This window comes from Chelonia mydas, chromosome 6 (genome assembly GCF_015237465.2).
Source record: "Chelonia mydas isolate rCheMyd1 chromosome 6, rCheMyd1.pri.v2, whole genome shotgun sequence".
In the NCBI taxonomy this organism is placed as follows: domain Eukaryota; kingdom Metazoa; phylum Chordata; order Testudines; family Cheloniidae; genus Chelonia; species Chelonia mydas.
In genome coordinates, this window is record NC_051246.2 from 15,910,218 (window position 1) to 15,928,998 (window position 18,781).

General features: G+C 61.5%; 1 protein-coding gene across 1 annotated transcript; it reads right to left on the minus strand.

Moving 5' to 3' along the window:
* Nucleotides 1-8,180: 8,180 nt before the first annotated feature.
* On the minus strand, nucleotides 8,181-17,781 carry RTN4RL2 (reticulon 4 receptor like 2). Its single transcript, XM_007068191.3, has 3 exons — nucleotides 16,862-17,781; nucleotides 12,799-13,286; nucleotides 8,181-11,781 (listed from the first exon to the last, which is right to left on the minus strand). Exons 1-3 carry the CDS (start codon nucleotides 16,890-16,892, stop codon nucleotides 10,990-10,992), a joined length of 1,311 nt encoding a protein of 436 aa, XP_007068253.2. The 5' UTR covers nucleotides 16,893-17,781; the 3' UTR covers nucleotides 8,181-10,989.
* Between the last annotated feature and the right edge of the window lie 1,000 nt (nucleotides 17,782-18,781).

An 18,781-nucleotide genomic window follows, 5' to 3' on the forward strand; every position in this document is an offset into this window, starting at 1 on the left:
ATCGGCTAGGGCTGAGTCTAAAGGCCATTTATGTTAATAAACACAGAGTTTCTTTTTCTCTTTCTTTCTTTGATGTTCTTGTCTCACGTCTTTCCTCTGGCCCAGCGCCACGCTGGTGGCTGCCATCTCAGTTCATGCCAACGGATGGCAGGGAGATGCAGCAGGTAGACTTCCATCAGATGGGGGCGGGTGCTCCTATTCGCTGGGCAGGAAAAGGGCACAGGCAAGAGGGCACAGCCAGGCCCCACTAACTCTTTGGCTGCTTCCCCAACCCCAGGGGCAAGAAGGGAACGCTCTGCTCCCCTTTCCGGCACTGCTTCGAGGAAATAAGCCCAGGGGTGAGATCCAAGTTTGCCATTAAAAGATGGGCTCCAGGGCAAAGCTTACTCCACTGCTGGGTTTAATACACTCACCCGCAGGGAGGGCAGGTGACACAAAGGGCACTTGGCAAATACCCATGAAAGGAGCCTCCCCGTCCTACCTGTGGGGTGGGCAAGTATTGATCTCCTCATGGGCCAGATGGGGAAACTGAGGCCCAGAAAGGAGAAGTGACTTACCCAAGGCCAGATAGCATGTCAGTGCCAGAACCAGGAATAGAACCCAGGACTCTGACTCCCAGGCCCACTCCTGCTCTATTCACTAGTCCCCACGACCCCCCCCCCCCAGAGCTAATGATAGAACCCAGGAATCCTGGCTCCCAGCCCCTCCTCCTGCTGTAACCACTAGACACCACTCTTCTCCCACTGGTAGGGTTTCACTAGGCCTTGTGCCCCCACACTAGGGGTGGCTGCCCCCACAGTGACCCCTTGTGTTATACGACCTTTCTCACCATTGTCTCTCACTGAGGTTATTTCATGTGCCGAGATGCCAGGATCCCGTCCCAGTTCTTCCCAGGGCAGTTGCACCCAGAGCCCATTGGGGGTGGGGCACAGAGCCAGTTGCCCGGGGGCAGAGGAGACCACCTTGGGGGCAGCGGGAGCAGGGGAGCGGAGCAATGGCCCATGAGTGGCTGGCTGCCCAGTGAGATCTCCACCCACAACATCAGCTGGGCAGGGCAGGGGCAGAGGCTTGGCTGGTGCCCATTCAATCCATGGGTGAAGCTGTGGGTGCCAGCGGGCGCATGCCAAGCCGGTGGTGCTGCAGCACCATGACCAGAGAGACCATGCTGCCCATCCTGTGTGGGCCACCTTCCCATGGGCACAGGGGGCCGCCATTCCGCAGCCCTGGGGAGCGCAGACACCAGTTGGGGGAGGTGTGGAGGGGTCTCACCCGGCAGCCTCAGGCCCAGCCCAAGTGGCCAGAGCAGGGCCACCCACCTGGCAGTGGCAGCACCATGCTGCTTGTCGGGAGGGACCACCCCGGGGTGTGGCACTATGCCACACCTCCCCGATCTGCAGTAGAGCAGTGGGGAGGCAGCCAGGCAATCAGGGCAGGCCCACCCACGGCCCAGCCAGAGCCCTTCACTTCCCTCTCCCTGCCCATGCTAATCCTTGCAGGAGGAAGTAATTCCCCTTGCAGGGAAGATTATTAGAAGAAGCCGGACTGCGCCTTTTCTAATCCTGGCACCCGAGGGGGGGTCATGGGCCTAGTGGGGAGGGGCTGGGGGGTCAGTGTGGGGGCTGGCACAGCCACATGCCTGGGGTGGTCTCTTCCCCAAGCAGGGGCACGAGGGACCTGACCCTCCTGGGGAGGGGGCAATCAGGCTGGGGTCTCCAGGCCACAGGGCCCCCTGTCCCCCACCCATTGTCTTGGTTCCCTGGGAAGGCAGCCTCCAGTATTAACCCTTGAGGGGTCAGGCCCAGCAGAGCTGGGTGTTGGCAGGCAGGGACCAGGAATGCCATCTCCCACTTGGCTGCTGTGTAGACGGGCACTGGCTGCGGTCAGGGCAGGGAGAGACGAGCAGCACTAGGCACTAATGTCTAGGGCACCAGGACGGGCCCCTGTGCACTTGGGGGTCAGATCATCCTTGGTCATGGATCTCCCCCACAGCAGCATGCCCCACACACCCCACTCTGTCTGCCTTCAACCCATGCCCTGGTGCGGAAAGGGGACCCCATTCCCGTAGGGACCCCTGATTGCTCATTGCAGGGCCAGGAGGGGAGGGCTGGCTTGGGGAGGAGGGTCTTGGACATGTGGGGAGGGGCCCAGATGTTGTTGGGGGTGAGGGCTGGACTCCTCCCCCCGAAGTTGGCATGGGGGCAGGAGGCAGCGATGAGCAAACAAAGGCGCTGGGAGGGGCTAGAAAAGGGAAAACAACCCGATTTTTGCAGTGAACAGATGCTGCAAAAGGGCTGCGTGTTGGGCGAAGGGATCATGGAGGAGGGTTGAAGCCAGGGAGCAGGGCTGAGCCCCCTCAGCACTCCTCTGCACCCCCAAGAATCCAGGGGGTGAGGCTGCCCCCCAAGCATCCTCACTGCCCCAGGGCCATCGACATAGGGGTCCCTGAGCGGGGGATCTGTGCCCTCTGGGCACTGCCCTGCCAGTGGGCAGTAGTGGGGCCCTGGTGCAGCTCTGCCAGGAGGAAAATCCTGCCCCACATACACATGGCTCCCCCTGCCCTCTCCACGGCTCCCCAGCCAAGTTTTAAGGATGCTTTCTGCCTATGCCCCCAGCGTACCTTGTCCTGATTGGGAAGGGGGGTGCAGCACCCCCTCTGAGCTCTCTGTCATTGCACCTCCTTCCCAGCAAGGGCAGCCTCCCCCCCCACCCCAGCTGGAGTGGGGTCAGGCAGGGTTAACAAAGGCCTGGCACTGTGAGTGGGAGGTTCTCGCTTAGTCAGGGCTGCAAACGCCTGGCAAGGTGTTGAGCTTGCACCACAGGAGGGGAGAGGCGTGAGCTGGGGGAGGGCAGGGGGAGGGGCACAAAACGAGGGAGGGGAGACAATAGGGACCAGGCAGTATCACAGCAGGAGGGCAGGGGCCTGTGTGTGCCAGGTGGGCACTTCAGGGGCTGTCAACCCTCTCCTACCCGCATGGGGCCATGGGGGGAGGGAGACGGAGCACCTGCCAGCATGCCCTGGGTTCACCCCACCTGCCCAGCACACCCTGCACTAACCTGCCCATTGCATGGCTGGGATCCTAGGTGGGGGTACCTACCTCAGCGCTGGCTCCCAGCATGGCCCTGCCTTAGCTCTGGCCAGGCCCGGGTCCTGGGTGATGGGGCAGGGGAGGGAGGAGATGCAGCTGCCTCCTCCACGTCCATCACCTTAGGTGAAGGCCTCTGGATTCAGGCCCAGGTGCTGCAGCCCCAAGCCACAGCCCCAGCCCAGGATTCCCGGGTTTGCATCCAGCTCCGCTGGCAGTTAAAAAAGCAGCAGCAAGTTTCTTGCCTTCGGAAAACGCATCAAATTGTGACCCTGGTGTGAGCGATGCAGTGATCCTGCCTGGGGCTGCACATAGCCTGAACCCATCACTGGGAGGGGTGTGAACAGCCCTGTGTGTAACTGTCACGCTGCCTGAGTCTGAGCTCATCGCTGGGAGGGGTGTGAACAGCCCCGTGTGTAACTGACACGCTGCCTGACTCTGCACAGGGCCTGAGCTGATCTCTCCGAGAGGGGTGAACTGCCCCATGGGTAACTGTGGGGTGTTAACTCCAGTGTCCTAGGGCCATCTCTCCTCCCCCCTGTGCCTATCCCCCTTTCCCCAGCCTATGCCTCTCCTCCCGCCCTCCCCACACTGAGCAGTCAGGTCCACACTGGCAAGGGGCGTGCGGGGTGCATGGGGTGGGCACCGAAGATCATGGCGGGGGAGGGGGTCAGGCATTTAATAGCATCAATAACTGAGTCTGGTCCTCCTCCTCACAAAGGGATTCCCCCCTTCTTTGACTGCTCCCCCAACTCCTGGGGGGAAGGGTTCTTCCTGGGTATGCCCCCCCGCCAGCATGGGAAGGGTTAACTCCCCTTCATCTCCTTTGGGGTGAGGAGTGCGGGGCTGGTCAGTTGTGCTCCCTGCGGGGAGGAGGGCAGGCAGGTGTGTGCCTGGGACAGCGGACGACAGGCCAGGCTTCGTGTGCAGATCTGGGCAGGATGATGAAGGGACTGTCCCCAGGGAAAAGAAAGAGCTGAGTCCGCAAGACCAGGGGTCACCCCCGCAATGGGGGGGGGGGCAGGAGAGAGACAGGGGATGAAGAGAGACGGAAAGGGGGGGATAGAGGGGCCCTTGCTTATGTTCTGGGCAGGCTGGACCCTACTGCCCCCCGCCCCCTTGTTACTTGGGGCAAAATTGTTTCTCTGTGTCCCTGTGTAGGGAGGTTGTGAGGTGGGGGGGAGTACAGAGAAGGATCTGTGGTCCCAGAGGCAGTGGGGGGTGTTGGGTGGGAACCAGAGACAGGATCTGCGGGCCAGAGGAAGTGGGGGCCCCAGAGATAGGAGCTGGGGCCCAGAGGCAGTGGAGACGGCCACAGAGACAGGATCTGGAGAGCCCAGAGGCTGTGGGAGGGACAATGAATCACGGAGGCAGCTGAAGATGGGGGGGAGGGAGGGGATCAGCTGCCTGGCTGTGGGGGGAAGGGCCCAGCTGGAGTGGGGGGCAGGGGCATAAGGTGAGTGGCATCTCTAGGGTTTCGGAAGGTCTGACAGGGCTGTTGGGCATTAAACATTCATGCTGGTAACCTGACCCGCTGCATTGTCTGCACTGCCACTGCCATGGGTCACTTTACAGACTTCGGCTCTGCCAGCTTGCCCACGGTGCTGCGACCTTCCTCACAGCAGCGCCAGCCATCCCACAGCACTGCGAGCTTCCCCGCAGCAGTGCCAGCCTGCCCATGGTGCTGCGAGCTTTCCCACAGCAGTGCCAGCCTGAGCACAGAGCTGCAAGCTTCCCTGCAACAGTGCCAGCCTGCCCATGGTGCTGCGAGCTTTCCCACAGCAGTGCCAGCCTGAGCACAGAGCTGCAAGCTTCCCTGCAACAGTACTAGCCTGCCTGCAGCACTGCGAGCTTCCCCGCAGCAGTGCCCATTGCGTGTCTTTCTGTGTGTGAGCATGTGTATCTGATGTTTCTGTGCGTATTGTGAGTGCGTGTGCATTGGTGTGTGTGTGCATGTCACTCTATGTGTGTGTGTGTGTGAGTGTGTATCATTGTATGTGTGCATCAGTGCGTGCGGGAAGTGCCCTGCGTCCCAGGGACCCTGCGCTCGTGGGGCTCGCTGACTGGCTGGAAAGTGGGTCAGTGAGCTGCTGTGATGTCACACGCGGTGCTGTGCTCTGGGCACCGGGGGCCCGGGAATCTGGGCCAGACACAGGGAGAGCGTGGCTGTAATCTGCCCTGCCAGTGCCCCCTGCACAGAGAGTGCGCCCTGCTGTACTGTGCAGAGCCTTGCCTCTCCAGAGACTTCCTGCCCAGACAGCGCCCCTCCCACACCCCAGCACTTGGACAATCCGGGATTTGTCATTTTTTGGGAGCAGTATGGGGCCCATGACACACATCTATGCTCCCCTCCAGCAGAGGGCTAACCAAAGGGCTCTTCCCAATGCAACGGATCCTCTCCAGAATTGAGGAGGGGAAAGCAGGTGCACACCTGGGACACATGATCACAGAGAGGATCACTGGAGGCAGGGGGGTCGACTCTTATTGCAGAGCGTGAATTGGTCAGGGAAGTGGGGAGGGGGGATCGGTCTGCCCCAAGGGCCTGTCTCTTTCCTACCCTTCAGCCTGTTACACTGGGCACACTGGGCACAGCACCCTCAGACATGGGCACACACAATGCGCTGTCCAGTTGCAGTTGGTTTCTTCTCCTGCCCAGACTCTGATACCTGATCATCCCAAGGCCGGGCTCCCTGGACTCCTGGCTCCCTCCTAGATGCCAAGGCCATTGTGATTCTTTTGTCTGATCTCCCGTGTAACACAGTCCAGAGACCTGCCCCCAAATCATTCCCAGAGCAGAGTGGAGAAAAGCGGCCCCTCTTGATTGAAAAATTGCCATTGCTGGAGAACCCACCACAAGGCTCCTAAGTGGGTCCAGTGGTTAAACATTTACGCCTTGTTCCCAGGCTGAATTTGTCTCGCTTCAGCTCCCAGGCATTGGATCATGCTAGATCTTTCCCTGCTAGACTAAGGAAACCATTAGTAAATATCTGTTCCCCATGTGGATACATTTAGACTGTGATCAAGTCACCCCCATAACCTGCTCTTTGTTAAGCTAAATACCTGCTCTTCCTTTGCCTGTCTCCTCAGATCCCTGTAAGGGCATCAGCTGCCCGCAGCCCCATGTGCTTGCTCTCCAGCTCAGAAGCTGAGTGCATTGGGCCACTTTTCTGCACCCACCCCCCCACAGCTGCCAGCATGGCCCCACACTGCCGGGCTAAGAACCGCCCATCTGTCCCCTTCTTTGAGTCATCCCTCTGCCCTGGCCCTGTAGACCACCACAGGGCAGGGGAGACTCACCCCAGCATGGTGGGCAGGCACCAGGCTGCATTCACAACAGGAGATGTTCTGGGGCATGAGGGGGTGTCGTCTGGGCTGGGCCTGTGCTACGGCTCATGTTCCCCCTGCCAAGCCCCACCAGGGTGGATCTACCCCCCTGGCGTTACCACAGGGGGGTTGGTCCCATCAGGCAGCCAGACTGTAGCTTTGATCAGCACCCCTGGCCGGTCCCACCAGCTGCCAGGCTATGGGGATTCCTACGGTGCAGCTGGCTCCCTGAATCGTGTCCCGTACTCTCTAATAGCCTTATGGCTTTAAGATATAAAACCATTGAAGATGTTTATCTTTTGCTTTCCTGCCGCTTAATCCCCTGATCCCGCGGCGAACAGCTGTTCAGGCCATTAAATTGGAACTTCATTAATGGGAGATCGCATGGCTGCCCAATAGGTTGTGTGTGGCAATTCCCTGATGACCCCCGGCAGAGGCTTCCCGGCTCTCTCCTGGCACAGGGAGTGGGAGAGAACATTACTATTTGTAGCACCTACAGGCAGCAACCAAAATCAGGCCCCTGTCATGTCAGGCCACAGTGCAGTGATAGGCCCTCCACAGGGCCCCCATTGTGCCAGGTGCTGCCCAGACCCCCACCAGGGTTGGAGTCCCTGTTGTGCTGGAGGCTGCACAGACCTGAGCCAAGATCGGGATCCTTTTTGTGCCAGAGGCTGCACAGACACACAATGAGAGACAGCCCCTGCTCCAGAGAGCTCACAGCTTGAATAGATGAGGAGTGGGAGGGGAAACTGAGGCCCAGAAGGGAAAGTGACTTGCCTGAAGTCATGCAGAAGAGCCAAGAATAGAACCCAGGAGTGCTCTAGCCATGTTGCCCATTGGGCTGATCCTGAATGCTCACAGCTCTGTCGCACCTTCCCATCTCATGGCTCTGCAGTGAGGTTATTCCCGGGGCTTGGCCTGCCAGAGAACATAGCCACGGAGAGCTGCCTTGGGCCCTTGTGTTACGTGTCTCCCTGTCCTCAATATTTTCCCAGGCGCTTCCGCACAGTCGGCGCCTGGCCCAGTCGCTGGAGAACAAGGTAGCAGCCTGGAAGAGGGGCCAGCCAGCTGGGCGGTTACCGGCTTGAGCCGGGCTCTGCATGGCTGAGTGGCAGGGGGTTCGATGTGCAATGGGCACTGGCTATGAAGATCTGCTGAGGACAGCTTTGGGGTGCTATAGGGACCTCAGAGCCCCGCTGCTGCTCCCCATGGTATGTGGCTGTGCCCCCTGCTGGCAGGCACTGGGCCTGGCCTTGACCCCAGCTGCAAACTCCATCCTGGCTCACTGATTTAAAGGGTTTAAAGGGCCAGCCCCATTCTTCCCAGCTGCCTTGCCCATGCACTCCCCCTACTTTAAAGGGCCAGCCACATTGCCTTCAGGTGCCTTCCTCCCCCACCAGATTTAAAGGGCCAGCCCTGTTCCCTCAGCTGCTTCCCCACCTTCAATTGCACGTGTGTTCACAATAGTTGTTGTGCAGGAGAGTGTGACACTGGGGAGTGGGGGGTGTGTGAATTTGGGGCTGGCAGTGGCTGCCAGAGCAGGGGCTGGGCAGACCTCCCTTACTATCCCACCACGCTGCACTGTGGTTGAGCTGCAGCCTCCCAAGCCCTGTCCCCCAAACCAAGACCCACTCCCAGGAGTACAAATCTCTCTCCATCCTTCCTCTGCTTCCTCACTCCTTTGATCAGCAGCAGAGCCATGTTTCACTGGGTTGGCACCACAGGGGTCACCAGTAGACTCCAGAGTTGACAGCTCCATGTGATGAATAAGGGTGGCTAGTACCCATGCTAGAGCTGTTGTTTCAGCTGCGGGCAGACTCAGGCACGCAGCACTCCCTCTGGTTAGACTCTGTTCCCATTAGCTTCCCACCCAGGGGCATCATTTCAGAAAACTTTTTTTGGGGGGAAGGGGAATTGTGTCAGCACACAGAGCTGCTCTGTGCCTCGGTTTCTCTCTGTACGATGGGGAGAATAGCCCTGCTGCATGGGGCACTGGTAACTACATTACAGATGGAGACGGGAGGGGGCCAGAGAAGTGCTGAGATACAGATGCACTGAGCTACCTTACCTGCCCCTCAGCCAAGTGTGTTTTTTTTTTGGGAGAGGGAGGGAGGGGAGAAGATAGCTCTGGGCTAGAGCCCCTCACATGGTGGCTCACACCAGCCAGCCTGCTGAGGGGAGGCTGAGCCGGTCCCAGCCCTCTGTGGCTTTAACTCCTCTTGTAAACACAAAAGCTGTACCATGGCCAGACCTGTCCCTCCCGCCTCCCTGGTGTCCCCTGGCTGGCTGCGGGGTGGTTGCTCTGTCCTGCGCTCTGTTCTCCCCCCATGGCTGGCCAGGCCCCCTTGAGCCTCATGAGGATTGGGGTAGAAGGGGCAAGGGTGGGACTGGGGTTCATGTGGCATGAGGCGACCCCTGGATGCGGATGGGGGAAGGGAGTGCTGGGTTGCCCTGCGGGAAGGCTCTTTCACGCAGCAGTGCTCACTGGCTTGTGCTGCTGTTCTGCAAGAGAGGCCATGAATATTTCACGAGGAGAATGACATGACCTGGAAAGGCAGAGCCACCCCCTCTGGCACAGCGCCAGACCTGCCTATACCTCCACAGCACAGGGCTCCAGTGAGACCCTGCTTTGACCCCCCTCACTGACCTCCAACTCCCATCCCCATGTGATCACCCCACCCCATCCCTCACCTCCACCCCATGATCAACCTCATGCTCACCCTGCACCCACCCCTAACCCCAATAATGGGGAGACAGAAGTGCAGGGGGGCAAGAGAGCACGAGTGAACATGGGGTCCAAGTGTGCCAGGCCCCTGAAAGTAGATGCTGGGCAGGGGGCTTTGGGCAGCAACCCACAAGTTCATGTCATTTTCAGTGTGATCACCACCCTTGGGTTCCAGAGTTAACAGCATACTCAGCTGAAAGGGACACCCCCAAGGCCATCGGCTCACGCTGGCTGCAGACTCAGGCAGCAGCATGCACGTCGCGCCTCTGTAGGGTTCTCTCTACGATGCTGAGAGTGAGAGCCTGCAATGGGGATAGTCATCGGGGGGGGGGAGGCAGGGGGCCAATAGGTTGGGCCACCAGGATTCCCCCAAATCACTGCCAGCTTCAGGAGACAGAAGCTGCTGATTTGAAATGAGAGCAGATTCTGTGGGCAAGAGACCAAAAGTTGCCAGAGCTGCTGCTGCTCACCTCCTCTGCCTGCTGAGTCCATGCCCGCTCTGCGGGGATGGGAATCTGTGCCAGCTGGCATGAGGAGCTGGTAAGGAGGGCACCTACCCCATCAGGACTCAGACCCACCAGGCTTGGCACCCTCCTGGCCTGAGATGGGATCCAGAGAGCGAGCCAGGAGCCAGCAATCTGAATACCCCTGTGCTGCCCAGGCAAGAGCGGGCAAGCTCAGGAACTGGACTCCAAGGCAGCTGCTGCCCACGTGCTTGAGTGACTAAGTCCAAAAAACCGGCCTAAAATAATAGAATTTTTTTTAATAAATAATTTTCCAACCCCCTTTTTTTTTGCTTGTTAGATGGGGGCCAGGGTGAGCAGCAGAAAAACATCCAGCATCAGACGTGTCGGCAAATGGGGGGTCAGAGCCGCAGAGCGGGGCTTGGGGGGAGATCCCACCAGATTCAGAGGAGGGAAGGGGAGAAGGAAAGAGCTTTCATCCCCGAGGGCCAGTCCAGGAACACGGAGATGGGGGAAGGGAGAGGTGGGTGGGGATGAGGGGGGGTGTCATGTGGGAGAGGGAAAGAAGGGGCTGGGAGTACTGCAGGGGAGGGGACGCTGCTCTCTCTCTCTCTCCATTAGGAGGCAGTGTGGGGGGGAGGCAGTAGCTTGGAGTGGAGATTATAAGGATGCGGGGAATGGGCTGGGGGGGCGGTTGTGGGCATGTGGGAGCAGGGGGTGGTGTGGCTTAGAAGGGACAGTAGGGGATTAAAAAGACACTGATCCCCCTCTCTCCTCAGCAGGAGGGGAGCTATAACTCCTAGGGACCATGCTGTGGACTTCTGCGGGGGGAAGAGGCATCCAACAGCTGGTCCCCCTGCACAGTTCGTCACATAGGAAGGGGGGGCTCTAGCCAGGGTGGGAGAGATGGTGCAGGGGGTGGGGGGGTCCAGTGAGCAACATCAACGGGGTTGGGGGCTAGCATGGAAGGGTCCCTTGGGTGTGGGGGAGATCAGAGGTGGGTGCTGCTGGGTGGGGTCCTATGGGGGTGTTCCCTGGAGCTGTGGGGGCCTAATGGGGAGGGAAGCTGGGGTGCCAGCAGGGGGTTCTCTGGGGGTCCTGTTTGCACTGATGGGCTCCCATCCAAAAGCAGACAAGCAGCAGGAATCCACTGGGCATCGAGAAAGCACCCGTTGCTCAAACTCCACATTCCCCCCTAGCCAGCTGCCCACAAGGGCAGGTGTGTGTGTGAGAGTGAGTGTGAGAGAGAAACAAGGCAGGCTCAGTCCCAGAATGGGGGCTGAGGGCCTGCCCCCCTCAGTCTCAGTGCCGTGGGGGGTTATTTAGGGCCTGTCCTCCCCTCCTCCCACAGTCGCTGTCCTTGCTCAGTCCTGGGCAGTCTAGTTGGGCTGGGTCAGAGCCCAGGGGGCCCCAACAGCAGCAGCAGGAGTAGGGGTAGGGCTGCGGGCAGTGTGCCTGGCTGGCAGGCCCCAGAGTCCAGCGGGGAGCAGCCGGGCCCGGCACAACCCTCCTTGAGCCGGCCCTCCTCACTACCATAGCCGGCCCAGTAGTCCACCTCAGTGGGCGAGTCGTACTTGGGGCTGCGGATGTCACTGGCCGGCAGGTCCCGGTAGAAGGAGGAGGGGTCGGCGGCAGGCGCCCCAGCTTCCCCCAGCCCGTACAGGTGGTTGGAGGAGCTGTTGCTGCGGGGCCGGCCTGCCTCGGCCTCCCCACCCCACTTCGGCTTGGTGCCCCCGGCAGGCCAGGCCGGGGCGTGGTTGGCCGGGAGGCAGTCCCAGAAATCGGCCTGGCTCAGGTGGCGCAGGTCACGACCCTGGCGCTCAGGCGGGGTGGCACAGGCCACGGCCGAGCTGGAGACGCGGGAGCGCTGGAACCAGGCCCACAAGGAGCGGGCGCGGCAGTCGCAGGCCCAGGGGTTGTTGTTGAGGCGCAGGAACTCCAGCGAGGGCAGCTCGGCCAGCGTCTCGCCCGGCAGCGTCGCCAGGCTGTTGTTGAACAGGTAGAGGATGGTGAGTTTGGCCAGGTCGCGGAAGGCCCAGCGGTGCACTGAGTGCAGCCGGTTGACGTGCAGCAGCAGCCGGTCCAGCCCCCACAGCCCCCGGAACACGTGCTCTGACAGCACCCGGATCTTGTTCCCGTGCAGGAAGAGATGGCTCAGGTTGGCTAGGTCCATAAACAGGTCGTCCTGAGAGATCAAGGTGGGAAGGATGGAGAGCGGGGAAAAAGAAGGGGAGGAGGGGCGGATGGAGAGCCGAGTAGAAAAAAAGAAAAAGGAGGGGAGAGAAGGGATAGAAATGGATAGATGGAGGAATAGATGGAGACGGGGTGGATGGATGGAAGGAAGCACAGATGGACAGAGCGGGTAGAAAGAAGGGAGAGAGGAGTGGTAGAGTTGGATGGATGGAGGAATAGATGGGGGTAGAAGGTGGATGGAAGAAGGAAAGGGTGGATGGTGGAATAGAGGGGGAGGAATGGAAGGAAGGATCCAGGGATGATAGAGGGAGGTGGAAGGAAAGCAGGAGGAGAGGAAGAGATGCAAGAGGGATGGAGAGAGAGAGGAAGGGAAGAGGGGCGAGATGACAGTGAGAGGGAGGGACGGATGGCAGGCAAGTCAGATGACATGACACAAGCTTTGCCACCTAACCACCCAGCTCCCAGCCCTGTGATCTCTGCAGGGCAGGGCACGCTATGCTGAAGGCAGTGCTGTCTGGCAGGGCCTCCCTCTCCTTGCCCCCCCACCCTGGTGCAAGCTGCAGGGGCTGGGCTGCTCCTTTCTGTGGAGGAGCCGCAACGCCCGGGGCCGGATGCACTGTGGTTTGAGAGTAGCTGGCTGGCAAGGCACCAAAGAGCCCCTCTGCTCCCCCCTGCCTGCCTGCAGGAGAGTGGGGGAGGGGAGCTGCATCGGCCGGGCAGCCCGACTCCCAGCAAGAGGACAGGTGGGGATCTCAGCCTAAGCCCAGAGAATACAGCCCCCAGCTCAGCAGGACTGTAGCTGGTGCCCCCTAGGAGGGAAAAGGCTCCCAGGTCCCACTCATCACTTTCTGAGCCCGCCCTGGAGCTGGGTGGGAACTGGCGCCCCCTAGAGGGGAAAGGCCATGTCACATTCCCCACCCCTGGAGCCAGCCAGTGCCCCAGTCCGAGCTGCTGGCACGCAGGCATCTGTATGTCCATCCCTGTGGCCGGGATCCCTGCCCCCACCCACCTGGAGGTAGAGCAGGTTGTTCTCCTGCAGGTACAAGTACTGGAGGCTGAAGAGGCTGCGGAAGAGGGTGCTGGGCAGGCTGCTGAGCTGGCAGCGGTAGAGGTGTAGGGACTGCAGGCGCTCCAGCCCCCGGAAGGTGTCGGGGTCCAGGCTGCGCAGGTTGCGGTTGTCCCCCAGGTCCAGCTCCTCCAGGGCGGACAGGTGGCGGAAGGTGCCGGGCTGGATGGAGGAGATGTTGTTGGAGTACAGCCAGAGCGTGATGGTGCTGGGCCCGAAGGTGCCCGCCCGCAGTGCCCCGATCAGGTTGTTCTGCAGGAAGAGGCGCTGGGCGTTGGGGGGCAGCACCAGGGGCACCGACGAGAAGTTGTTGGCTTGGCAGCTGACCGTGGGTGGGGAGAAGTAGCAGGTGCACAGCATGGGGCAGGTGGGCACCCCCGGGGGCAGGGCCGCCATCAGCGCCAGAAGGCAGAAGAGGGGGGTGACAGAGCCTGGAAAACAGAGAGGCAGGAGGTGAGAGGGGCTGTTGCACCAGTACCACCCAGTGCACTAGAGCCCCAACTCCACCCAGCCAGGGCAACCCCCACGCCCCTGCCTTGCATGTGCTCTCCTACCCAAGCATTGTGATTCTGGTGTGTGTGTGTGTGTGTTGGGGTGTCCTTTGGGCACCTTCCAATATGGAGTCTCCATTCCCAGGGGGATGGGTGGGTATTCCCAGGCCTGGGGCCATGGTTGCTCCTGATCCAGGCGGCAAACGCGCCCGTGTGTTCTCGTGTGAACACTTCTGTGCGCGTGTCCCATGTGCAAACGCATGTGCCCAGAGCATGTGTAGGTGGGCGGCTGACGCCAGAGCGAGTGACACAAGCTGCTGCCATTCCTGTTCACACCACCTCCGCCTCCTCCTCTCCCCTTCCCCACTCAGGACCCACACGTGTTCCTCTCTCCACAAAGCAGCTCCAGCCACACACCCACTCTGTGTGTGTGTGTGGGGGGGGGCTTACTCAGGGGGAGATCCCCACACTCAGACCCCCCAGGCTCAGTCAGGTATAGGACAGTCATAGAGCTCCCCAAGGACGATCCCAATCACATCATGCTCTGGGTGTCCCTAGCCTCTGACTGCCAGAAGCTGGGACTGAACAGCAAGGGATGGATCACTCAATAATTGCCCTGTTCTGTTCATGCCCTCTGAAGCACCTGGCATTGGCCCATGTCGGCAGACAGGATACTGGGCTAGATGGTCCATTGGTCTGACCCAGTGTGGTAGTTCCTAGGAGCATTCCTTGCCAACTCCACTCCCTGTCTCTCACTGAAGGGTGTCGATAAAGTTCCCCCAGGCCCTGTATGGGGCACTTCCTGTCTCTCTCTGGGAATCTCAGGAGCCGAATTCTGATCCCTTAATCCTTCTCAGAGGATTAAGCAGTGTCCCCTTAGGACTGGTCCAGCAGTGCCTCCTTAGCACTCCTCTGGGGATGGGCAGGAGTCCAGCAATGCCCAGTGCCTGGGGGGGGGCTGTTCTGGGCCCCCACCCCTGGTCGAGCAGCTGTAACCCAAGAAGCCTCATCCATAATTCAGGCCTGTGGCTCTCTCTAAGTGCAGGTTGAGGAAGGGGGAGGGGGGCTGGAAGATTCTCAGCCTACCCACCCTCCCACTTCTGTATGGCCATCAGCATTGTCTGTGCCATCAGGGCAGCTCTGCCTGTGCCCCTGGGCTCATCTCCCACAAGGCCTGTCCTATTCTCTCTCCTTGCCCCAACCCTTCCCCCTCAGATCCCCCTCTCCCAAGGCCCTGTACCTGCCCTAGCTGGGCTGCCGCTCCATTCACTCCCTGCTACCAGCCAGTGGGCAGGGGTCCCTTACCAGAGTCTGACTCCGCTCCCCAAAGAGAGGCTGGGATGGCACCCCTCACCCAGTCTGCATTTCACCAGCCTTCCTGCCTCATCAGCACCTGGCCCCAGGGTGGGGGGGTTGGCACAGCTGCCACCTCTCCCCTCCTGCTTACCTTGTGGGCCCCATGCCAGCACCCCAGAACCCTGCCCAGGCATATTCCCCATGCCCTCCCCCAGGACTGTGGCAGTCCCTCCCTTTCTAGATCTCCAGCCACTTTCTTGGCTCTTTGCAGTGACCCAGGCACCGGCTGTAGGTAGCTCCCTTGTGGCTGTCTGATCCCCCTCTTCCTCCTGCCGAGGGCTGGGGCAGTGTCTGTGCCACCCCAGCTCATGCCCAGTTGAGCAGCTGACCAACCAACCGGGGAACCACTGACCCAGGAGGCGGAGCTGGGGGAGTGGGGTCCCCGGGACATGGCACTTGGCCATGGAAAGAGGGGAGCAGGGAGGCAGGTATAGAATCTGGTGGGCATGCCCCCCCCCCCAAACCATGGCAGTGAGCCCTGGGGGAAGGGGAGATCAAGGGGGGAATCAGAAGAAGGGGAGGGGAAGTGGAGGGGCAGAAACTGCAGATCTAAAGCCCGGGGGAGCAGTCCAGCCTCCCACAGAGGAAGAGGATGGTGGGGATGGAGGGTGGGAGCAGTGCAGAGATGGCTGCTGATGGGAACGAAGGTGAGGGGTGGTCCCCATAGGATCAGACGCTCAGACAGATGTGGAGGGGGGAGCCCTAAGAGGAGGCAGCTGGCTGGTAAAGAAGGCTCCACAGCTGAGGGAGCCCCCAAAGAGGAAGGTGGGGTGAGGATGAAGGCTCTGGGGAGCAGAAGGGCAGGGGGCAATACCTAAAGAACAGCCTCCCACACTCCGCAGCAGAGCGAAGGCTGGCAGGGAGGCCGTGGGGTGGTGACGCAGCGTGTGATGCAGGCGAGGGGGCTCCGTGCTGCCGGGAGCTGCTCTGTGCTTGTCCATAAAATTTAAGACCCCCAAAATAAGCTGCTAGCCGCGCCGGGAGTTCTTGCAGAACGCAATGGCTATAAATGGCACCAATCGCCTGGGGCACCAGGACCAGGCCAGCAGGGGGCAGTGCTGCCAAGCTTACCCCCTGCGCACAGTGCCAGGGGAGCAGCAACACCAGACCCACCCCTTGTGTGCTCAGCTCCTCTGATCCTTGCTTCGCCCCCTCATATCCCCCCTGCCAATCCCTCCCCCACCCATCTGTCTCCCTCCCCCTCTCATCAGCTGAGTCAGCTCTGGAGTACCAGCCCCTGAGCACCAAATACCCTAGAGAAGAACATGCCCCCCCTCATCCACCCCAGCCCTGTCCTGCAGGGGGCACAGCTGGAACGCCTCTCACCAGATGCGTGCATTTGGGGGTCTGGGAGAACACCCCCCCAGCCGGCCAACCAACCCCTCATCTCCACGGCTGAATCAGAGCCAGCACCCCCTAGAGGGGAAGATCCCATGGCCCATTCCCTGGCCTACCCCCAGGTAACTAAGCATCTGAGTGTGTGGCAAGGAGGGTGGCGCCAGCCCTGGCCTCGGGAGCAGGGGGTGCTCAGCTCCCCCGTTCCCTGTCCCTGTGCTTGCAGGGTGGGGGGAGACAGAGTGTGGCCTGCACTGCTCTGGCTTCCCACTCCCCCATTGCAGTGCCCTGCACCCCCCAGGCCAGGGCATGAACAGTCCCCACCCACCCAAGGGCTTGTCTTGCTCATGCACCCAATGCTGTGTGTCCTGCTGCCCCCTGGCACCCTCCTGTCCACAGCTGCACTGTACCCTCCCATCCTCCCCGCCGCTATCCCCTTCCATGCCCGTCCAGGGTGCTTGTGTTCTCCCCAGCACCACCGCAGGGAGCTGTGCTGTCAGTGCCCCGTCACTGTTCCCTCCATCCCTGACACATCCCCCCCAAGGGTGCTGTGTCCCCCACTCAGCAATGTCTCATCTGTAACCCCCCCAGCACTGTCCCTCTCCCCCTCCCAGCACTGTCCTGTCCATGTTCCCGTCACCCAGGACACTGTGTCCTCCAACCCTAACACCACCCCATCTGTGCCCCCCCCCAGCATTACCCTCCACTGGTACTACCCCTCAGCACCATCCTATCCTCCCCATGCTGCCAAGCCAGCAGCAGCTCCCATCCAGTCCCACCGGGCCCAGGGTGAAGCCTAGGAGCCAGCTGGCAATGGCGCTTACCGTGCAGAAGGCGTACTGGCCGGGGCAGCATGTTGCCAAGGTGAGCGTAGAAGGGCAGATGGACGGAGCAGGGCAGGGGCAGATCCAAGCCTCAGTGACCCTCAGCCAGCAGTGTCCAGGTGCCCAGCGCCGATCCAGCTGGATGCGGTGTTTGCCAAAGCCCAGTCTGCAGGGGCTCAATACCAATGCATGGGGAACTCAGTCCACTGCCAAGTCTGCAGGGCTTACCGGTGCCCAGGCGTTGGGTTCTCAGGCCACAGTGCTCGCTGGTGCCTGGGGTGCTCGGCTCTGTGTCAGTGCCCAGTCTGGTGCTGGCGCCTGGGCAGAGGGCACTCAACACTCTCTAATGCCAGTGCCGGGTGCGCTCAGTCCGGTGCCCGGTGCGCTCAGTCTGCGGTGCTCTCCAGCGCTCGGGGGGACTCAGTCCAGTGCCCGCGCCTGGGCAGGGGCGCTGAGCGCACAGCACTCTCCAATGCTGGTGCCCGGTGCGCTCAGCCCGGTGGCACCCGGCGCTCTCTCTGCGCTCCTGGAGGGCACCTTAGCCCCCGCTGCGCCGGCGACAGCGAGCGCACGGCGGCCTCATGCCGGTGGGGGTGGGGGCGCGAACGGGACGGGGCGTGGCGGGGCTGGGGGCGCTGCGCTCCGGACACCCTACGGTGCGCTCCCGGCAGCTCGCGGGAAGGAGTGAGCTCTGCGAGCCGCGGAGCCTTATCCCGGCCCGGCGGCTCCTCCCCTTGCCGCGGGGCCGCCGCTTTAAGGGCCGGGCTCCGCCCCGCCCCGCCCCACCGGGGGCAGCCCAAGGGCTCTGGGCTCCAGATGCCAACAAAGGGCGGGGAGCGGGGAAGCCAGTGCCCCTTGCAACAGGCGAGATCAGTGGGCAGGACACCGCGCCCCAGCCTCCCCATCCTTGGGAGGGCATCACCGCGGGGCGGATGGGATCCGGCACCCTCACAGGGAAAAGGCCCCACGTCCCATTCCCCACCTCCCTGAGCCAGCCAGTCCCCTGCTCTGGGTGCGATCAGATCCAGCGCCCCCGAGAGGGGAAAGGCCCTGTTCCCCATCCCCTGCCCCCCTGAGCCAGCCATCCTGGGGGCTGGGCTGGCTCACCGTCTAGCAGGGCAAGGGAGCTGGGGGCTGAGCCGGGGCTTAAGGTGCGAAGTGGGAGGAGCCAAGAGAGGGATCCTCCCCATCCAACCCCTCCCTTGCTCTGGGGCTCTGACGGGCACATCTGGGAACAGAGCTGGGTGGGAGGGGGAGGAGGAGCCGCTGCCAGAGAGCTGGGAATGGGCACCAGCTGGTGCTGGCGTTGCCAGGGACTCATCTGCCAGCAGGCAACACACTCCCAGGAAACCAACCAGCAACTTTGGCCCTGTGCCCACCCTGCCCCCCTTCTCTGCTCATCTTGCCATGTCGGGGCAGTTCTGGAGCGTATGCACAGCTGAAAGTAGAGGGATCCATGCCCCAGGGCACCGGCACCAGGATTCACACTCCCAGCCCCCCTCCCCCGCGAAGGGTCCGTGCCCTGGGGCACCAGCGCCAGGATTCACACTTCCAGCCCCCCACCAGCCCAGCAGTCTGTGCCCCGGGGGGTTGAAATGAGCTGTACCCTGTGGCTGGCAGGGCTGTGTGTGCCCCAACCATGGCCATGTTGCCCAGGGCTGGGCAGGGGGGGTGGGGGCCTGGGTTGGTGGGCTATGCCAGGCTGCTGCGGCACAAGCTGGCGCAGGATTTGTTTGCTGCGCTGCCTCCGGTGCAGCTCCCGGGGAGCGAAATATCACAAGATGGAGAGACAGACGCTGCGGGTGCGGGTGGGCGGTGGGCGCTGACTCAGGGGGCTGTCATCCGCTGCTGGCCATGTGCTCCGTGCCCAAGAGGGACCCAAAATGCACTGGGGACCCAAGCAGGGATGGGCTATGCAGA